Source organism: Saccoglossus kowalevskii, chromosome 3 (genome assembly GCF_978046115.1).
Source record: "Saccoglossus kowalevskii chromosome 3, keSacKowa6.1, whole genome shotgun sequence".
NCBI lineage: Eukaryota > Metazoa > Hemichordata > Enteropneusta > Harrimaniidae > Saccoglossus > Saccoglossus kowalevskii.
In genome coordinates this window covers 38,746,940-38,770,964 of record NC_140643.1, presented here as the reverse complement: position 1 = coordinate 38,770,964, position 24,025 = coordinate 38,746,940, and the positions used below count along the sequence as shown (strand labels likewise).

Sequence of the window (24,025 nt, the reverse complement as noted above, 5' to 3'; positions counted from 1 at the left end):
TGAGAAAGACTTTTGTTGATTTGCTATTAAACTAAGTAAGTGCAAGACTATAATCTCATTTGTAAGTGTGCTTTTACAGTTTACCACTGGTTTTGTAATTGCCAGTCTTCTAGATATGAAGTGGATATACTTCATTGCTATGAGTACTCTCAATATTTGTCTGAATACCCAGCCAAACTCTCCCGAAGGGGCAAATGTTGCAATGGAATTTTGTATTCTGATTCACTAATATTGACGACTACAATGACGACTCAGATTAGGCCGCACGAAATTTTGCATGGAAACGCGACCTTACTAGGGGGACCCTCTGAACAGCTATTTCGTGCATTTTAGGGGTTTGAACTTGATTTTGGAAAGGCGACGCCCCAAAGTTTTGTTTCGAGGGTGCGACTGCCCCTCTGTGCCGCCGCCACTGCGATTGTGAATGGGTAATAACGCCAACTACATACATTACTCATATTTATTTCACTAATATCACTTTTTCAAACAGGAACATACGAGTACGAGGTGTAATAATATAGAGTACGAATACAAAAACCTCTTATATCATATTCAAAACGATGCGACCTTTAGCACCATGCCCGTTTGCCATTAACCGATGAGCCTCACTGGCCTCTTTCAGTGGAAACTCTTTCCATATCAATGGTCTTAACCAACCTTTCTGAATTCCGTCATTGATGGCTGCACCTATATCTCTCCGTTCCGCCTAGGCAGACAATGAAAACAACATGTCGGAAATAATATACTGTAAACTACCCCCATGTTTCCATGCTCTGGTAACCTTCTCTTATTAACTTGTAGATCACGTCGATATATTATTATTATCTTTTATTTCAGGACAAGATCATATAAAGAGTTAGACGCATATATATACGCAATGAGAGGCAGTAATTATCAAAATCTAATGCACGCATTATGTAATTGTTATACACTATATACCCTGACGCAAATGGCCTCTCATATCTCGCCGTGAACGAAAAGCCGCGAGATTTTGCCGCAAAAATAGTGTACTATTATGTCCCATCATCGCCAACCGAAGACGACAGAATTATGCTCAATAAAAATTGAGTCAAAAATATGAAGTACTGCTAGAAATAACCAAAATAAGCTATTATTACAATTGCTATGGTAACATATAAATAGGCGTTGTTGGTATAGTTTATGGTGAATGAATTGAATATTTTATCAAACAAGCCTTATCTGATTAAAACAATGTACTACTGTGATCATTCTATAGACATTATTTATTCCAACTATTTCAATAAAGTTTGTAATACTATTTATTGTAAAGGTAAGTATTCCAGCTAAAGGACAACATATCTATTCCTTCCTTCAATTCATATTACGCCATTTAGATTTCAACGGTCGTCGCTAAATGGCGCCACACATTTCCAAGGTGTGTTCCGTTATATATAAAATCTGAAAATGCAATCTTTCATGGAAAATACCTACCTTTTTCAAAATAATAAAATTTCAAAACTCTTTTGAAGATTACCACTTTTAGAGATATTATATACTCTAAACTGATTCTACAGAGACCCTCTTTCAGTAATTTAAAAATTGGTACTATATTATTCACCCAAACTAATCAATAGCAGTTCGTCATTTAACACATGTGACCTACAATATCTACCATATCGCAATTACAAAATGATAGAGCATTTCGCGATGTGTTGCCAGGTTGCACAATGAAGTACGCTTTGTGATTGGCGAAGTTGTGTTCGATTCAGTCAAAACAATTCACTGTGATTTGGATTTGTGATATGGTCTCTACTCATTTTCATAAGATATTTCAGGCTTACCGTTTATGAATAAAAATTATGTTAAATTATTTAAAAATAAATCTAATTTTTCTCCGTAAAATCCAGAAACTCGAATACTCCGAATACGTTGTGATTACTTTCCCTAGATGCCTAGCTGTAGTTCTGTAGTTCATGACGGATGAAATAGCCGTATCGGTGATAAAATAAACACGATATACTATTGTAATATTTTAGCTAACAATGCATTGTTACAAATAAAATTAAATCAACATGCTATTTTATTGTATTATCGATATCAAGGTGTGAAGTACCCAAAATGTTCATGAAAAGTTTTATTTGAGTATTTGAGTATGTACTTCTAATGCATTATTTACGTAGCACCGCACACCCATATGTTCAAAACGCATTGTCATATTATTTCTAAAAGAACTATTTGCGAATATTTGATGTTTCTGGATTATTATTGTCTATGTAATATGCATTTACACACATAGTATTAAGTTATAAATGAGCCTGACTTACTGTAGTAGAATTCGGCAGCATTACTCCGAGTATTTTAGCTTCTTTCAGCATAATGTCTCTGGGATTGATAGCTATGTTACCGTATCTACCAACCACCTAAACATGTACAGAAATAAATGCAATTAGCATTTATTAAAGAATAAAATATGTTAATTTGTTTTTCACAACAATTGATGGACATTGAAATAGTTTGTATAAGTTAGCAGGGCGATGGAAATCGGAAGCTTTCGTCCGAACTATCGCTTCAACCTGAGAAGTAATTCAACTTTCGATTCAATCATTATTAGTCAGGTTGGGGTATTCTGTTGCGCTGATCACGTCATCAACTTGCAGACGCTTTCGTAGTTGATCCACGACGTGCACATTCAACACAGCTCAGAATACAACAACTAATACCAAAGCAAGCGATTATAACCTTGTCGGGAATTTCATAGAATACCCACACACAAGTGAATTGAATGACCAATTTCACAATGTACTATGACAACACTATCGCGTGGCATTAACAAGTAGTTTATTGACCTACCACTAGTCTGCCACCATTAGACAATATATCTAAATCTGTTACGAGATGTAAATGGGCGTTCATTTCCATTATTGCATCAACGCCTTTGCCATCGGTCAATTCCTGGAACATAAAAATGCAATATGCATGTTATTATAATTAACCGAAAACAGGAAAAAAGTGCAAACACTTAGCTGAGCCAAGCATCACCTTTATCTTTCCCATGTATCCATCCTCACGATGATTGAAAACATAGTGAGCTCCTTGTTTCTTCACAATTTCCATGCCCTCTGCTGTTCCCGCTGTACCAATTACTTGCATACCATGGGCACGTGCAATCTGCACGAACGCTATTCCAATCTATAGCAGATATAATTGAATATATATATTAATTAATTACTTAAACTACCCCAGACCATTCGTCCCGGTGTTATCGCTATCGCCACACGAGACTCCAGCTTGTCTCCTATACAATTTTCCTTCCGCCCACTTAATTTTAATATTCATATGACCTTTGCACTGACATCGATAGCCAATCGCATTCGACCGCGGACGTCACTCTAAATAAACAACTGAATAAATTAATATACCATATTTGGAAGATAGCGGGTAAATTCAACGTTGTTGGTGTGTTCGTTCGGGTTCGAAGTCGCACGAAACGAGTTCATGTTCCGTTATCTTTCGCAAGTAAAACAGGTCGATATGTATTAAACATGGCATTTGTTTTCTTGTTTTAACCCCCTTATTACGCAAGCTATCGTCGAAGTGGTGTTTTTTTCGACGATTTGTGGCATGTTGCAAAACGAACGAAACATTGCGGCATTCTTAGCGGTGGATAAGGGATCGACTATGTCGTCACATTTATGTCTCGTTTGAAAGAGAATAAACAACCGCTCAGAAAAATATGTTGCTAATATTTAAGTGCGGTGCCTTGAAATCGCCTGCCCGACGTCCAAATTTCAAAAGGATGTTCGATTTGCAATGACGACCGTTCATATGTTCGGCTTTCACTGTCAGTGTACTGGAACTAACTCCAAGTTTCGTTGCCGCATTCACCTGATCCTCAATTAGCGCAACTAGCGGTGAAATTACCAGTATTATTGGGTTTGGATCTAACCCTAGTTCTTTGATGACAAGTGGAAGAATTTGGAAAATAAGCGATTTTCCGAAACCAGTCGGCAAAAAAGCGACAGTATCTTTCCTGTTACATATAGCTTCAATTGCGGACAATTGTTCTTCTTTGATAGAGTTGATGCCATCGATGTGTTTTAAGACACTGTCCACTGCTGACGCGACAATTTCCTTAGAAATCATTTTGATTTGATTTATGGATGGCGAGCACCGACACTCCGATCCGATGAACTAATCAAAACTAAAATGGCGCGTGTCACGTGACTTTGTTTACTAAAGATAGCGTGGGCGTTGATTGACACTCAACTCATTAGTATTCCACCAATCACAGCTACATCTACTTTCTGGATGTGCGCAGTCAAATTGTATAGGAGACAAGCTGGAGTCTCGTGTGGCGATAGCGATAACACCGGGACGAATGGTCTGGGGTACACTTAAACATGCAATATGGACGAAAACATATTTTTTAATATTGTTGTTCGATAAACAATACTGAAACCAAATCGGACTATGATTGATCATTAACTAAAAATATTGCGTTTGCAGAATAAATAGAAGTTAGATGAAACATCAAAACCACTAATACGCATGTGCAATGCTTGTCACAGTACGTACCAAAACACATGATGCACATTTCATTGTTTCTTCGAACGAATACTCAGATATATGCAAACAGCGTTTTCCGTTTGTGATAAATCATAATCATAATAAAACATTAAACAACAATACTAAAAATTACATGTTCTCATCATCCATATTGCATCTTTGAGGGAGAGAGCCACCTCTTAGGTACTTTTTGATTTGATTTTGGGGAGATCTCATGAATGTTGTTATGCTTTTTAGGACATTATCTACATAGCTGCTTGTAATTCACATAATTTTGAAATGTTTAAATAGTCACCAGTTATTTCTCAAAAACAAAGACAATGAATGTAAAACAAACATAAAAATGTAATTTATACAAAACACCAAAATATCGAATTATCATATGACGGATTGTTGCATCAAATCATACACTTTTTATAGTAAAATAAATCAAACCAACTAGCTACAAATTTGATTAATTGAGATATTTGTGTTGTTATATTCGTATATAGTTGCCCCAATCGCTTATACAAATTTATCAGGATTTCGGAAACTTAGATGACAGCCCCTCCCCAACCAAGGGTAAGTAGGTATTATGCGTGACAATAAATTTAGATCCATCCTTCGAACGAATTGCAGTATGCTATGAACGCTTCCCTAAGTTACAGTAAAGTTAATAGCACAATATTAAATTAGACCAACTTTATGAATAAATAAAAAATGAATAAATAACTAGATATATTGTTTTGAAAAGAAATAGAAAATACATACACCACCACTTGCTCCATGAACGAAAACGGTTTCCCCAGCTTTGCAGTTGGCGCTGGAATACAGGAATTACATGTCAAATCGAGTTCTGACAAATACATTGAGAAATAATCGTCTGTCAGTGAACTAATCAGCAAAACAGATAACCAATGACACCGCGGAGACAAATGATCTTTATTTGCAGATCACACGAGTGAAAGTTGGACTAAGACTGTGGGATAGAATGGAGCTGAGATTGTGTTGGTTTGTACTCACATGTGGAACAAAGATCTAATGGCAGTGAAATATACACAACCAATACCGGCACCTTCTTGGAAAGTCAGCTGTGATGGGAGGTGGAACACGTTGCGATCCTCGCTCACTTGGTAATCTGCATATGCACCACATTCAGATAGAGTTGAGTAAACGCGGTCACCAATCTGCAATTCACAATATTCAAATTCATTCCTTAATATACAGGCTGTTAGTGGGCAATATATTTTGATTCATCAAGACCACATCGTCCGAATCGGACGGTTTCGCTAAAGCCGGCCATTCATAACCAACCCACGAACCCGTGCGTGAACGTGTTAGAAAAAGCTGTATTTCACTGCAGTTAAATTGAGTCATTTGATTGGGCGCGCCAAGGAGCTGGCGCCACCATCAGCGTTGCTGTATCATTACACGTACGTCTACGTCCTCACATATTAAAACATGGCGGCGAGTAGCTTTGCGCTGATTCGCCGACATTCAAGAACAAAAGGTCTATATTCGTTGACAAGTTTCCAAAATGTGTTATTCCAACGTTGAAAATTGCTTGTGGGCAAGTGAATGAAGACGATTGAATGTCTAAAAATTTGTGCAAACCGTCTTTTAGTAAACAGACAAAACTGTCAAAACTGATAACATATCGACTTGCCCGATCCGGTATCGTTGCAACAAGTAATTTTACCAAATAATGTGTCGTTTCTATCACGAGTTCTTAATGCGAATGAGCCCAATTGAATATTATAAGCGTTTGAGGGCGTGCGACATACAGTAAATCGTGGTGAAATCTGCCAAGGGTTAATGTTGAAGCTTTGGCTGAATAAATGGTCTTTGGCTGGCGGAGATGCCAAGACCAAAAGATACGACAGTTTTAAGTTTGTGTACAACAAACAAATTGTTAGCAGGCTGTTCGTAGATAATGATGCCAATCATCTGTAAATTCCCATTGATTATAAAGGTCAGTCACAGGAAGGTAACGCCAAAATTACCTTAAGGTAGCGAGAAGGGAAATTTTCACTTTTTTCTTGATTTTTCAAAAATTGATAAAACGGTTACTTTAGACCTTGATACATCACCCCAGGTTTACAAAAGATCGAAATTGCGAAATAACGTTGCTCAAATTAGTGTTTTAAAACACTAGCAGAAAAGACTACAACTGCCGTTTCGTGGATATTTGCATAGTGTTTATCTTTGGAAGGAATTAAATGATAACATCTTATCTGTATACTCTGTTGTTGACGATTCTGATATAACGGGTGATAAGCTTCCAGTTGCAAACAATGCGTGTTTATCTAACGTCCATTGTCAGCATTATTGTCAGTCGAGACTTCGTCGGAGAAACATGGTCATACAGTACTCATTTCGCCCAACCTTCCGCTTTTACATCGACTGCTTATCGCTTAATTTCCGACCACGCGGTCTTGTCCGACCGGAAACCGACCGCATTTTAATCGCGTTTTTTTTTCGTTCGCTCGCTCATTGAAAACATTGACCGCTCGCCCAAACACTGAAAACTGGCACATGGGTGGTCGAAATGGTGGTTTTGATAGTAAAGTGTGAACATACAACTAGTATTAACTATTATTACATTCTGAACGACACTTCAAATCTAATAGCTGTATTACACTTGTATCGTGAAAGCAACTGAACTGGGACTTCTTGTTACGTGTTTTGGGTGCTTGTTCTAGATGTAATATTTTTATTTTTATTTTAATGAGACAGTTACGTGAAAAAAAGCCTAGGTAACTCCTTTTGACAGAGCAGAGAAACGAGGAAATGTTAGTGATTAATTCCAAAAATAACGATATCGAATCCACATCGGTCCACGTCTGGTAAAATTTGACATTCAATTTTTAAAATTAAGTCACGATCATTGAATGAGCTCGGTCTATACCGTATACGTACCGCAAAAGTGTTCCCACAAAAAATATTTTCGACTAAAAAATCGAACAGAGCTTGACATGTATGAATAATTTATTGGGCTTAAATGAAAAACGTGTCAAATTTAGTTATAGCCATAACTATTTGGTGGCCAGTCGATGAACAATTCAAAGTCCTTCAGGGCTGAAAATCATCGACGCTACTCTGGTTTACTTTATTTCACAACTTGCAGAGAAAACTGATTCGCGTGAGCTCTAATGTATCTTAGCCTAGTATTTTCTTTTTGAACTAAGGTCAAATTCCATCAGTTTGTCAAAATATATGTTTTTCAGCGAATAATTTTGAAGCCTGTCACAGCACAAACAACTATGTGAATCGACGCCGGTGATTGGATTGTACGACGACCCTTCAATTAGCGTCAAATATGCTTTGTTACAACATCATTGATTGGCTGAGAGTCACCTGATCGGAGCACGAACTGGGTCACAGAACCATATTTGTCCGTATTATCAGCAGGACTTTGCAAAATAACCACACCCACATTTTCAATCATTTTTAGCGCGGAAGTTGCCAACAAATGTAAAAAAAAATCGTGAATTTCATGGATTCGAATAAAATAAAGCAAGCGATTGATAAGGATGATTATTAATATTTTCCCCGATGCTCTTCGAATTTTTATTTTTTTTATTTCAAGGTAAGAAATGGCTAGCTGAAGTTGCATCGTCTTCAATGCGGTTGTTTCACCGCGAACAACCCTAGCTCTGTTTTGGGCATGGTTTAGTTTTGCGATGTAAAATAAAATATATATTAAAATAATAATACTTGATTAATTATTTGGGGTTTCAGCCCACAAATTACGGACATGATCTCCATGAATTACGGTCAATGTTTGTCTTCTCTCGGCTGATTGTCACGGTGTTGATCGACGCCCTTCCTAAACTCAGTATGGAGAAACCAACGGGGATCGACATTCCAAACAAACAATCAAAATTATCAACGAAAGACGAGATTTTTCTAGATATTTACAAACATACTGTCATGATAAACATATGTAAAATTAACAAATACACAAAGAGGTGTAATATTAGGTTTTATTTTAGGCTTAGAAATATTTTCTTTCACTCAGCCCATGCATGTAACTGCCATTTGGCTTTACGGTCCTTCAGCATCGGGGGAAAACAACAATAATTATACAAAACACATTGCGAAGACTCAACAATCAGGAAAGAAACCCCAAACAACCCTGTCGTACTTGTGTTGAAATACATTTTGTATTTCACGTCAGAATATTGTTTAAAATAAAATATTCAGTCCAAGCCAAATCGAGGTCAAAGGGTCAGGTTGCGTGCATATAATTATATATAATTAAAACAAAAAGTATTTGAACTTTTGTCAGCTGTTCAACATCTATAAAAACCAGAAAGACAATTATAAGACAATGTGAACCTCGGAAAATATTCTGTTAGTCACGGTCCAAATTTTAAATGCGCGCGAGCGAGCAGGTGGGCGGTGATATTTCAGGGTTTGCGCGGTCGAAAATAAAGCGGAAATTGTTCGGTCGAATTCAACAAGCGGTCGCAAAAGCGAGAGAAAAAGGTGATTGGAAAGCGAAAGCGGGCGGGAGGTTGTGTGAAAGGAGTACTGTAACTTTGCACAACTTTCTTTTAAATCGTTTTATTTTCCAAGTCAATATTCTATTTTACTAATATTTATTTTTTTCTAACGCAATGGCGAAGAAAAGAAAGAAAGCGTTGACAGACGAGGCAAAGAAAAATCTGCCACTCAGTGTCGCACTCTGACACAGCAATTTTTTTTCAAACATCGGCCATTTTGTTTCACCATGAAAACCGTTTTATTAGATGTCTTATCTGAGACACTTGAAGGATTAGCTTGTTTGTAAACTTCAGCGTGTACAGTGGGACAGTAATGTTTGTCAGAGGATTATCCCTCGTTGTTCGTTTGCATAACAATGGAAAACCCGAACGTTCCTGGAGTACGGACTCAAATGCCAGCAGTTTTCTTCATTTTTCGCGCTCGAGCTTGAAATTATTCATTATCTGACACTCTTTATGAGTTCTATGATATCAGTGGTTAATATGTTTGGCCATTTTTAGTGTATATTTATAATGATGCAGCAAATCTACAGTGTTTTATTAACCAAAACTGTTTTTCGCGTTTTTCTCGAGTTGAAGTTTTGATCGAGAACGACTCATTGGGACCGCCGCCAAATCAAGTGCGTTCGGACTAGGACATTCAAACTCGCAGTTATCGTTCAAAAGATAATGATGGTGCGAAATATGTCTGGGTTTTTAAAGAAAATGCTTTGTCACAGAATAATAGTCTGTTAAAGGTGCCAAGTATGAAATAATTTGGGGACAAAAAAACAAACCTGCATAGAAATCGGAATAATAGGTCTTTTGATTATCGGAGACGCATTTCAATGGACTTGATTACGGACAATGCATAACTTAAATTTCACCAGGAAATTCCGCATCGTGCTCTCGCAATCGCGTACTTAGTCATTTTTACAAGGTTCGCCATTTTTGATGTCACGTGATAATTATGTAAACAATGTCTGTCCAGTTTGTGTGAACTTGCACCTCTATACTTAGTCTTTTGATATATATAACCTAAATTACTGTTCTGAACGAGACAACAGACAGAGAATGTTTTATTTAAAAACGTCACAAAACCTTCTCGCTACCTTAAAGTCCTTCACTCCACTGCCCACGTCTTCAACAATACCGGCGAGGTCCATACCAAGAGTGTAAGGAAAAGTTCTCGGACCGTAATCTCCACATCGGATAAAAGCCTCATGGGGATTGACCCCGGCGGACTTTACTCTAATAAGGACCTGTACAAGAACAATAGGACTTTATTAATATAAGTTTATATGCGAATATGTATGGCAGTACATGTTTTCACGTCACGTGACTAACCTGAATGTCCTCAACAATTTTTGGTTTTTCAACACCAGTTCTAAATTTCATGACACTTTCATCGCCGAATTGGTCAATCTGTACAGCATTCATTTTTCTGTGGAGTAAAATACAATGAATTCTACCGGTGACTGAGATATCTACCTCTACAAAATTTACTAAAATGTGAATATTATAAAATACAAACAAATAACTAAGAACCAGATATAGGTTTACACATGAATGTCATTTGTTTCAGTCCGCTATCAATGCTTCATATTCTAGTTGCCCATTCCCTCTGGGTTAATGATATTTACATAAATGCCAGTGAAATTAATTTAATGTTGATTTCCACAGCTCATAATTTAACTAGTATGACAATTTAACATGACAATTTTCGTGGCAGAAGTCTCATGACATTTACTTAAAATAAAATCCAAAGAGTAATCCAATGATTGACAGTAACTTACAAAGACTCATGGGTGATAGGCGTTATCAAATGGTTCAATGGCCAATGATAGAGTTTACTTGGGGTTTGAATAAAATGCGAGGGTCTTCCAGGGTAAATGTTTTAGAAATATTTAAAGCGGGAGAGTCGTCACTTGCGCATGTGTCAGGTGGCCATAGCATGTCATTGTTTACAAACAAGCGTCTACCCACGAGTGTTTGCGTTTTTAGCGTGTGTTGTTATCGTCACCTGGGACCCAATTTCCGCGTGCGCAGGTGACGAACCTCCCGCTTTAATACATCCACAAAAAATCCGTTCATGTGAATGTAGCTAAGGGATTTTCAATGGGTGTATACAATACAACACAAAATGATTAAATATTAATATATTAAAATGAAATATTTGTAAACATGTATGGTTATTTTTGCGATGTACGTAATGACTATATGAAACACATGTTAAAAGCAAGACGAAGTGTTTGAATCGGGCTTGGGCGCCAAGCATGAACATAAACAGTATTGTAATAAAACAAATCATCATGTCTATAATGTGATTTTTTGACGTACCTTACCTCACAGGTTAGAACTGACCCTGTAGATCAGCCATTCCAGATTATACCGTCATTTAAGGTTGTATTATGACTCTAAGATTCTTAGCAAAAAATATCCAATTCAATGTGTTTTTATACGGGGTTATCGGTAACCATTTAGTACATGATTTGCACCTTAACTCCCGGGAATAACAGAATACAATATTTCTATCGAATATACCAAACACAACTTTCAGCAATATTCATATATAAACGTAGCTGCAGTAGCTAAACATTGCAGATTATACAATATTTGTTTTACTTTTTTTTATATACATTTCATACAATTGTAGAAGACACCACTCACTAATTATATTTCATTTTTTCAACCTAGAGAAAATCGTGATATGAAGAAATAATTTTCAAAAATGCAAATTTTTACCATTTTTCATGACATTTTGAAATTTCTCGTGACCCCATTTTTTAAATGGCGGTAGTCGTCGCGCCACGCATCATATAAACAGCGTATAAACAATGATGGCGACTTTGACTGCTTTGCAGAGTACAAACTGAGACGTTACGAAGCTTTAATTAGGTATTTTTAGGTGGTTGGAAGGTATCGAAAGAGTCACCGGTGGTAATTGTACAAGTCGTTGCCAAGTAAAACTTCATATTTCCATTAGAAGAGCGCATTGGATTATAGGAATATCAATGTTTATCAACACAAATGTCGCACATGCGCAGCGCGACGACTACTGCGCTTTAATATTTTTTGATTTTTTGAAATCCTAAGTACCCATGACACACCTTATACAATATTACATTTTTGGACTATAAATTCTTAGGGACTATATGAACGTTCAGCTACACCACACTTGCAACTACCGCACCCAGTTAACTGCAGTACAACACAGGACGTCTTGCGACCCCGCACTAAAAATATGCCATGTCATGTTTCAAGTCGATAGGCCGGGGTTCGATAGTCTGAGGGTTTAATGGCACGAAAGGTTCAATTGTGAATTAATGGGCCTTGGTGATATTCCTGGTGACATTTCCGTCATCTTTATTGGGAATACCCTAGATATAGGTTCAAATAATACAATTTCATTTTCACACAAAACAGCAACGAGTCCTTACTAAATTTCTACATAGACCATACATACTTATGCACAGGAAATCTAGTCAAACCAATGAAATAGATGTGTACGGTAAAAACGACATACCTTAAGTTGTAGTTGATATCAATAGGCGTACATGAGATGAAAGTGGTTCAGTCAGCTGTTTCTAAAGGTCAAATGCGCTGGTTAGTTGACCCTAACTGCACTGAGCATTGCTTCATTACTGGAGTAAACGGTGAGCGGTGATCACAATTCGGTGAACAAAAAGCCATGCGAAAAATAGTCACAGGGAAAACATGAATACAGTCACGGTGAAAAGGTCACCGAGAAATAACAGTGAGTTGGGACAATTGTGAAAAGGGCTGGTTTGTAGTTATTTTTGAATAAAGAAGGACGCACACAGTCTGGTTTGTATGTTCGTGCATTGACCCCAAACACTGCCCTGTTATCGCCATAAAACCAGGCGTTTTAATAATAGACAGCGCAATGTATTATAATTAGGGTTTATCCAAATGCCATGTACTAAATTTGTTCATAACGTTAAAGTGTGCGTTTTCCTTGCAGTTAATTTTGTATTTAAAATAATGAAGAGCGGTATATATATGGGGTTTGTTCATATTATTTCAAGAATGGTAGTGTTCGATTAATATATAAGGCCGTGTATATAAAATCGCGGACTGCACAATGACCACCACCCTTTCGCTAGAAAAAGCACATTATCTTTCTTTTATTACTATAGTATGAAAAGTACGAATTTGGGGTTGAAGATCAGAACAAGACATGACTTGTCTATGTACAGGTTTGGGTATGTCGCTGTAATATTGATCATTGAACTTTAAAGCCCGCTTGCAGGGATTGAGTGATGACACCAACTTGATGTAGTTAGATAATATTAAAAACTATGCTCACTTTATCATGATCAAGAGTATGGTCACCGAAATACCTATTGCAAAAGTGATGTGACAAACACACATGAAAAAATTTCCTCTGATAATCATAAATCATAAGTAGTTATAAGTTGAGTTGTCCCAAATTATTAGGGTGTTCTGGCGAATCAAATTTATTTGTAATGAAATAATGATTGAACATAAACTCGTTTAGAAATAGTTCTAAAAATGATTGTTTTTTTTCCAACAAAGTATTTGATACTGGGGAAAAATAATCAAGGTTAATGACGTGTGACTCACAATTACGTAACACATTTGAAAGAAAAGTACATAAGTTTTTCATCGCTTTTATTCAATAGGTTGAACGCCCGCAAGTGACATACATCTTTCGGTCGGTGCAACGATCAGAAACTATGTTAGATAGAGATATTGCAGATTTTTAAGAACATAATCGTATATATTTTGGTGAAAATATTCAGGAAATAAACTGTATTTGAAAAACAAAACAAAACATTTACTAAACTAAGTAAAATGAACAAGTACCCATCCGATGTATAATTCTGCAAGACAGAAAAAAAGGTTAAATGCGACACGATTACTTAAGTTTGTGTATAATAGTTACTGGTCCCACCCCAATACAACGGTGTTTATCCGACGTGTTATTCTTAGCAGTGTGAAATACAAGAATAGATATTTCCCATGGCAAGAGATGCCAAATTATTGTATTCAACACACATTAGATTGCACAATGCAGGTATTATAATACACCGTGGGAACACACTCTCTGGATTTGTTTTCTGCACGTTGCTGGCTAAAATAAGAGCTATAATAAGAGCTAGATCGCGAGAATGAAAGAGCTATATTCAGGAATTTCAGTTTTCATGTGTATTCTATGAACAATGTTAGATAAGATGTTTGAGCAAGAATATATAATCAAATAGATTTTCAGCTAAGCTAAATTTTGTAAGCAGGAAATAATAGCATGTGTCGTTGTCTTTCTCCCGGCTTTTAATAGCTACTCAACGAAACATGTCCCAACCAAAAATGTAGAAATAACTGTGCCTATAGCGTCTGGGGAAAGTGATTGTGGGATTGTTCACTATCACCCATAATCCCCCTGGCAAGGACCAATTATTATGACCCCAATCATTGGATTTTATTTGTAATTTTAATTACTCATACTCTTGTTATTAATGTCACAATCAGTTTACTAGACTTGCACGTAGTCCCTTGTTTTTTTTAGATGTTTTTTCAATAAAATAAAATATTATTTTGTATATAAGGTATATGATAACACCTTTATGGCCTAGATACGGCTTTTGCTGCCCTCGATCATACGGCTTATGCGCCCTCGTATCAAGCCCATAAAGAATAATATGTATATTTTAAACACGAAAAGTCAAGATCACAGTCTAAAATTATGTGTACTCACTATGTCTAGGAATACTAATGTATAGGAACTTGAAATAGCTCGGGCCTTTAAACTTGGTACACACGTTCTCCATCTAACTAAAAATATATGTTTGGGACAGAAAGTCAAAGGTCAATGTCATTATTTGTTTAGATGTTCAGTATTGAGTTCCAATAGGTTAGCATAAAATTTGTCTGTACAACTCGCATGACCTGGTTACAAGGTCAAAGTATAAGTTTATGTATTTTCGTAATGTAAAAAAAGGATTGCCTGAATGAAAACTTGGCACACATATTCCACATGTGACCCCTAACACTTTAGCTGTAACCATCTGTTGATATGTTCAACTCACAGTTTGTATTACATATATACACAAAGGTCACTCTGGCAGTTAGCTGATACATATTTAATTACTAGACCAAAATACTTTTCTTCGATTTGTATATGATCGGGAATTTCAGTATTTACAAGTTTCGAAACGCAATGATTATTAATTTATTGTTCGAATAAACCATATTAACTATTATAATAATATAAATACAATATGGCACATATTTGTTCCTATTTTAAAATAACAATTTATATCCCTGCACTTAAACTGAACCACTTCTGGTCATTTTGCTCTGTTTGTGGGAGATAGACGACAATAACACAAATGAGATGGAATGAAAGGCCAAGTATTCTTGACATTTATTGAAAAATGAGAGGCTTGTAAACCTTAAAAAATCCCTCGCCAGTTTCCTCAAACTGAAAGATTACAACAGAAAAACCTCCAAGGAGGTCAAAGGTCAAATGTCAACAGGCGAGGAAAACTTTCAAAACAATAAATCAGTGAAAATTAAGCACAAATTAATCTCCCACAAAGGTGTGGGCCCCAGAAACGCCACAAGTCACACTAGTGTGTGGCCGCCCCACCCAAAATGACCAGAAGCAGAGGTAAATCCTTATGAAAGTACATTACTTAAGTGAACACTAACTAAATTGCTTGAATCCGAATACAGCGGATATCGAATAGAATAGAAGGAAAAACAGAACAATGTAAGGCACCCATATATAGCGGCCCATGCCTGACCTATATTCAAGTGCAAAACATGTTTTGTCTATTTCTGTAAACATGTTACCATACTGCTGGTTGCCTAATATATCCCTTGAATGCATCTGACTTCCATCTACCTAAAACACGGATCTGAGCATCGGACAACCCATCTGATGCAGCTTGTGAGGCTGCTCCTATACGAAATGTAATGCTTGTAACCGCAATTCCCAATGTGTCTGGTCCCAGGGTAGTGGAGTTGAGTGCTTCAGAAAGCGAAATTGCTCATCATAAAACATCCAGCCAGCCTTTTTGGCTGCCAGGTCACGCACCACCTCCATATTTCATAAAACCTGAAATATCGTCAGGCTTTTTTAAAGTATACACTGCTACAAAGATGTTAAATGCAGAAATCCACTGCTCAATTGACGTAATTTTCTTAGTACTAGCAGCGGGCTCAAAACAAAGCTGAGGCCTACCCACACCATCAGATAATGCAATGGTGTACCTACCATCCCGCAGGGAGGGATTACTAAGCAGAGTAGTGAAATCAATATAATCACCTGCCCAGATTTTAGATTTAACCTTATCTGACACCCTTGCTACCAAAGGTACAGACTGGCTAGTGAACAGTGTGGTTGGCTGCAGCTCCCTCTCTGAACCCTGAATTATAGATTGCTGTGTAACCTGAATTACAGACAAATCACTAATCTGATCCAGTGGCTTTCTAGCAGCCTGAACCCCCTGTCCATTACCCGTAATGTCATTGACAACTGGTTGGACGACTTGAGATGCAGTAGCTGCTGCTGGGCTTGCAACGTTGCAAAGACCAGCTTCCTTCAAACCTTGAACGACTGCACGTGAGATAGAGGTTGCTAATCCTTCTGGATCCAAGTGTTGCGCTGCAGCATTATTACGTGTTGTGACTGCAGCAGCTCGCTGTTCACCTTGTTGAATGGTAGTGGGGACTTGCAGCACCGCAGAAGGATTATTTGATGTTTCCACTGGATCAGAACATGTGGTTGTCGCTGCCTTACGCTTTGCTGTAGCTGCCCTGGTGACTGATGCTGAACACTTTGGTGGCATACTGTTGACAAAATAAATTATTGACAGGAAATAAACTGTACAAATATTAGTGTTCTATCGCATGATAATAACAATGGTAATAGCAACAACAGAAGTGAAAGGATACCGATAAAAATTACATGCACGTAATTATGAATAAACAGAATTAATTTTGTACAGACAATTAATTAATAATAAATGTTTAACAAAACAAAATGCATGCTAACTAAAAATAATAACCTTCCAGGTTCAAAGAGAAGGTACATACAACCAATAAAATTGGTAAAACCACTCTGCCATAACAAGGTATGTCATTAGAGAGGGTACAAAAACAGTTTCAAACAGAAGGTACATACAACCAATAAAATTGGTAAAACCACTCTGCCATAACAAGGTATGTCATTGGGAGAGGGTACAAAAACAGTTTCAAACAGAAGGTACATACAACCAATAAAATTGGTAAAACCACTCTGCCATAACAAGGTATGTCATTGGGAGAGGGTACAAAAACAGTTTCAAACAGAAGGTACATACAACCAATAAAATTGGTAAAACCACTCTGCCATAACAAGGTATGGCATTGGGAGAGGGTACAAAAACAGCACTAGTGCAAATGGCCACCAAAATGGTTACCGAGTATGAATATTGCACTAATCATGCTGTACTCAATCAAAGTAAACCAACCACTGGGTCAAGTAAATAAAATAAATATGCATGTACAGAAGTACTACATCTAATCAGTAAACAACAAACAAATTGCATATATATACATACATACATACATACATACATACATACATACATACATACATACATACATACATACATATACATACAAAAATAAACTTCGTACCTATAGGCAGCTAAAAAAGGACTTTACATTTGAAAAATACTTAGATATAATAAAAAACCCGCATCATCGATCTTCATTATCAAAATTTAGACTAAGTGCTCATGTTTTGCAGATTGAAATGGGAAGATACAGTAATGTAGAAATAAGTGACAGAAAATGTCCAGTCTGTGATGAAAATGAAATAGAGGATGAAGAACACTTCCTGCTCAAATGTAAACTCTACACAAATGTGAGAGAACCCCTAATTACCATGACAAAACATCTTAATAATATTACATCAAATGAAGAAAAAATGATAGCCATAATGACTAGTGATAATGAGTCAATTATAATAGAACTGTCGAAATATATTTACAACTGTTTCAATCTGAGAGAAGAAAATATTAAAAAAAACAGTATGTCATCTGCCTCAAAATCTAAATTGTTACATGTATTTTAATTTTATTTAATGTGTTTAATGTTATTTTTTTATTTTTACTTCTTTTTTTTTTCTATACTTTATTGTACACTTTTGTCAAGATCCTAATAAGGATACGATTACAATAAAGATTATTATTATTATTATTATTATTATTACATACACACACACACACACACACACACACACACACACACACACACATATATATATATTTGGATAATCAAAAAATACAATCAAATTCATTATAAGGATTTAAGTATTGCTCCACATAAGCTTCTATAATATCTGACCTCACCGATGCCGTTAAAGTGAATGCCATCGGGGCCGAAAATTGTTGCCGTGTTACTAAAAACACGCCTATGCTTCCAGAAGTGTCTGTAAGCCAGGCCCCCTAACTCCATTTCTAAGATATTGTTTAACTGTGCCACACGTTCGTTAAAGTTACTCCGAGCTGCTGTGACGCGAGGGAAAACCTGACACACGATAATGACCTTGACGTTCATGCGATCATGCAAATGACGCACAAACGTGACCCTACATTGGATGCAGAAAGTGATGCTAAATCATTTGTACCCAACTGTAAAATAACCACGTCTGGGTTGAAATCCTGAACGACGTAATCGAAACGCCGTATCTTTTCCACCGCACGCCCTCCGACACCATGTAATTTTATTTCTGCCGAATTACTCAAATAAAACGAAAGCGGCAAAGCGCGTACGTTGCGTCCACTTGACATGGACGTACTCAATCGCGCCACAAAAGAATGACCCAAAAACTAAAACTTTAGGCTTCATGATGACTTAAACAAACGTGTGAAAGGATGCCTGAAACCTCAACGGCGGAACGATAACCCCAGGTAAACCAGAACTTGCCTTAAAATTATCGAAAATACGACTAAAATTGCAGAAGAAACAAACTGCAAGCCGGCCAGTTGACGGTGTAGTTCAAAAGAGGTGGATCGATGTTGCTGCCCCCCCCCCCTCTAAGGCACAATTAAACAAGAATGCGCCAGCCATAGAGGGTGCTCTCCAACTGGTATTAAAATACAATTGCATGTATATAAATCTGATTATCTGTCTATAATCTATGCTATAATAAGTGTGTGTCTCAAAATCGTTACATAACACTACTGTTTTAAAATAAAACTATTTTATAGTTTATATGTAAAACATTAAAAGTGTTTACAAGCTTTTCCCCACTTTAAAAATTTATAATCTGCTAATATGTATTTGAATTTAATAAAGTCGCAACATCATAAACATACATCTATATCCTGACGACGAAATGTCATGACCATTTGATTATGTCTTCGGTGGTCGTATAATCTACGTCAATGGTATATTCAAGGTAATGTTTACTTACAAGTCCAAGACTGTAGATCATTTTTATTTTTACTGTTGTTAGAACTTCATGGAAAGAGTTGCAATATTCTATAAATGTTCTATCATTAAACACTTTTATGTTCCAGTAAAAATCTTAGTGTTTTATTTTAAAAAGTGGAATTTTGTGTGTTTACAAAGTGCTTAATTGTCGAAAAAAACTGTTTTAATTACTTCGACAGATACTTTTCAAAAAATCCTAAAACACTACTGTTTGGATAGAAAATATGAGTGTTTTATAATATAATACAGATGATTTTAATTTCAACAGTGTGCTTTTAATTAAAACAGTGAACCTACATTAAAGATTTACAGTTTTGTGGATTACAGTGTAATCATTGTAGTGAAGCAAATTATACCAACATACTGGTATAAACAAGGTAAAATAATTTGTGGTTACCAGGGAACAATTCGCTAAACCCAACTCATATACACGCATTTAGTCATTTCAATAATACGGTAAACGTGATTCAAATTGATTCAAATTTAGCCGGTTAATAAGGTTTATCTATTATTGCTATAATAAAGTGTAAGTTGAGGCATTTTTTTGTATTTGTTTACTTACTAATGAACATACTGATTTAAATTTGTTAAAAATTGTCATTCTTATACATGCGTTCAAGGTAGTGGTATTATCAATATTCATGGAATTAATTATCTGAGGTGATAAACAACGCATACATATACGTAAACATCTGGGTGACACTGTGACGTTTTATCGTCGGGTTATCTAAACACACTGGTTTCAAGACACAAAAATCATTAGTTTTCTAGAATTTGGATTAGAACCCTACGCATTCGTACCTGTATACCGTAAAATTTGGTTCGAAAATAAGATTCATGAAATGTTGTATATTCTAAAGGATGTTTCAAATAAAAACAAACACGAATATTTTTTGCCATGCCAGTCCTTGGCGTTTGTTAATCCATAATATTTGCAGGTCGCCATCTTACTTGAATACGTCGATTAATCAGACGTTCAGGCATTTATATGTAGAACAATGGCAGTGTACGTATCTATTGGCAGTCATGTATTAAAAGCCCCTGAAATCGACACACACAATTTCCAGCAACAATAAATACATTATAATTAACATCACATGCACATAATATTAGGAAACTATAAACATTGACATTCCCTTTAACTGAAAACTATACATGCAATATTGCGTGAAATTTGCCATGATATAATTTATATTTTCGAAAAAAACTATGTTAACTTAATAGCAATTTGCTGTTAAATACACGCAAAACACTCCACAAGAACAATACAAAACAACTGGCACGTACACCAAACTAGTCAAATCAGGAAAAGAAGGATATATGGTATTGTAATAAAATGTCCGCCTAGTACATTGTACACCCCCCCCCCTTTTTTCCATGTCTTGTCCGGATCATATGTCAACTGTTGTAAAAGAATCTTGAAGACACGTAAAGACAGATCAACAAGTAGATATTCGATCCCTAAAATATTTCCCATACTTGAAAACTTCCTAAGAGCCCTCTTGAAATAGATACACTTGTTTATGACCTTCCAATTAAGAAATGTAATAACACCCATGTTTTGAAGTGTATTTATTACAGGTGACATAGATTCTTCAAGTATCTCCCAACTTGCTGTGTTACCAAATATGGATGTCAACATAGCCCGGTTTTGACAATAACAAGTTCCCTGTGTTTGACCTAAATGGATATTTAGAGAAATTGACCAATGAGAGTACAAATCCAAAAAATTCCGTAGAGTCTGAGCAATTCTTGCTATGCCAGATTTTATATAAAAGGCCTGTTTTTCACTGTAAACTTGTCTCTGACTACGGACTGAGAGAATACTGTCCAAGTTTGAGTTTTGTTCGCTGAGTTCACCGTTTTGAAACGAGAGTTTCTGTTTGATGTGGAAACCTGACCCGGTACTGATTTTCATAATGTTCGGGTAGCAAACTAATAACTATCTCTTCGAATAGACTGTCGAATTTGAGACCAGGACCCGGGAAAAAACCTCCAGTTATTATTTAAGCTTTGGAACAAGTCTGGAAACAAAATCGCGATAATAGTTGTTAAATCATTTGTGAGATCGCTTAGAATTCACAGAGAGGCACCTTATTACGGAGTAGAAACCCTAGTAAAATTATTAATACCGGACCTAAAATTAGGCTTATTATTAGTCGTGGTTCATTAATTGATTTGTTTCGACTCTTAAAGGTTATATAATGTCTTAATTGGCCGTGAGATTATAACAAGAGTTAATCAAGGGATTAGTGGCTAAAAACGAGTTAATTATAGTGCTTGTGGTGAAACCAAATACTCTCATTGTTAGTTTACGGGTTTACAGATACCTGTAAACTCTAAAAAATAGCGAAATTTCATTTTAAAAATCCAGACTTGATTCAACTGTGTAGAATAATATTGTATAGAAGAGATTCGGGTGGATGGAGATAACGGAGGCGAGATAACTGTGGCTTTACTCACATAAAACAGCATCTGACAAGTACGAGGACAATTTCTCAATAGGAGAATGTCGCATTCTTGAATTTAGGCAGGAAGGGATATATTACATGTTTGTGATAGGTCAAAAAGGATCCGATTGGCTAAAATATATGCATTGTGATAGGCTGAATCTTTCGTATACAGAATCCAAAAGTTGCATTAAGCTCGAGTGTTTATAATGATTCCCGATATCAACAGCTTAAATATAGGTCGTAACTCCAAGTACCCTCTGTACACTTTTATAAAAGACTGTGAACTTAATTCTTGTAAAAACACAAACCGCGGATATTTTCAATCTTTGATGTACTTCTGGAACTTGTTACCAAACGCTTCAGCGTGGTATTAAGAGTTTGTTTTCAGGGGTGGGTGATACCAAGGTGGGAAATGGATGCACATATGGGGTTAATTCCTTGAATTGCAATATAGAGGGTTCAGGCTGAAATACAATATATAGTGTTTTCATGTTTCGTCTGATATTTCTGTGGTATTCTGCTGCTGTAAGTAATGCGCGATTTGTTCCGAAATTCAGTATATTGTGTGTATTCCAGGGTTATTCGTTTTTTGCTGAAAACACCCCTATTTTTTAGTGGCAGAGTCGAATAGTCTCACTCCCACTGGGAAATCTGCATTGTTGCTTGAATGTGAGTTAATTAAACACATTTTCCAGACCGGCAAAAGAGTATGCAACAGCCAATTTTAACAGCCTGTCATGTGATTTTAGTCTGAATGTCAACATGAAAAGAGGCTAGTCCATTTTACGCAGGAGTAATTGGGAGTAGAATATGTGAGGAATAGTATCAACAGAGATGTGTATAGTGAAAAGTAATATCTATCCTTCATTTGCATCTCTGAGCATTTCTGTTTTAGTATATTGGTTTGAAAATGTTGAACTTACATGATTTGCAATGTGTTTTTTTTAATGGGACTCCCCTATTGATCGAATCCCGGGTTTGAACGAGAACGGCACACCACGTGATTCGTTTGAATACAGTGCTGATGGCAAACATGCCGTGTTACTGCGGTACTCCACTGACGGGATGACTTACTAGTACTGTATGCTACAACTTCGCTTGTGATGTTGCTTGTTAGCCATGGATTACATGAATCTTGATTACCAGTCAAATGTTGGTAATCTTTATTTGGAACTGAGTAACTTCCTGGTACTTCATACTATGATAAAAATCCGTCAACATACATCAAGTTCTCTCAATCGTAGTATTCCATGTGATGTACACCTAATATGCCAAAAATGTTGCTGAACGATTTAAACTGAATAAAAATAGCAGACGAAAATTTGTTTACAAAATAAAAATACTTCGGTTGCCAATGAAAACCGGTAAAAAACAAGCAATATGTTTTCGGCTGTTATCGTGGAAGGGACATGAACGTGAAGCTGAACGTCTGTTTATAACTAAAACCGGGCACCTTATACGAGGTTCGCAAAATAACATGGCAGTCATTAGAAGTCACTTTATTTTATTGTTAGGACGTATTCAGCCGTTAAATGTATTATTTCCAACCGTTTTGCGATAGTATTTTCTAGATTGGAGGCAGCATTTACATTTTATTCAAAGTTCAAAGCTGCGTTGGGATTCCGTTGACAGTGGTAACAATGTCGGCGCCGGTGATCTCTTACCAGTGCGCAACGTAGCCAAAATAAAAGGCATGATCATTTGGGCACTGCTATTACAAGAATTTGGCTGTTGCCATGGTAGCGGTGGGTCAGGATTGTTTTTCCAATTAGTGATGGTACGACCTGCCTGTCAAGTATGAACCGTGACAAAATCAGCCAAGCCAAAAAAAAAATCACAGAAGAGTTAAAAAGCCATTCCTGCTGAACAGTTACTCTAACTTCGGGGTCAACTTTCTCATTAATGAAAAAAGATATCAAAAATTCAAATAGTAACTTTTTGCCCACACTCAATCCGAGTACAATGAGCTATGTCTGAGGTGTTGTATCTCAGGGAGTTGGACAAACTTATGTATTTTAATAAATTATTGAATAATAAATTGTTATATAACTTTTTCTTTTACCCCCCTCCCCTTCCTGGTATCTATTTCAAGTATTTTTGTCAGGT

At 36.4% G+C, this 24,025-nt stretch overlaps 1 protein-coding gene across 1 annotated transcript; it reads right to left on the bottom strand.

The window, feature by feature from the left end:
* Positions 1-446: 446 nt before the first annotated feature.
* Positions 447-12,645, bottom strand: LOC100373577 (zeta-crystallin-like). The gene is made up of 9 exons (XM_006820222.3): positions 12,520-12,645; positions 10,341-10,437; positions 10,106-10,255; positions 5,530-5,693; positions 5,278-5,329; positions 3,001-3,150; positions 2,812-2,913; positions 2,286-2,381; positions 447-706 (listed from the first exon to the last, which is right to left on the bottom strand). The coding sequence occupies exons 2-9, from the start codon at positions 10,431-10,433 to the stop codon at positions 542-544; spliced, it is 972 nt and encodes a 323-aa protein (XP_006820285.3). The 5' UTR covers positions 10,434-10,437; positions 12,520-12,645; the 3' UTR covers positions 447-541.
* Positions 12,646-24,025: the final 11,380 nt, after the last annotated feature.

Coding starts and splice junctions, on each gene's coding strand:
- LOC100373577 (XM_006820222.3), bottom strand. CDS start 10,433: ATGAATGCTGTACAGATTGACCAATTCGGCGATGAAAGTGTCATGAAA. Junction 5,694..10,105: donor GTGGAGTGAAGGACTTTAAG/GTAGCGAGAAGG, acceptor TGTGAATTGCAG/ATTGGTGACCGCGTTTACTC. Junction 2,914..3,000: donor GATACATGGGAAAGATAAAG/GTGATGCTTGGC, acceptor TTTATGTTCCAG/GAATTGACCGATGGCAAAGG.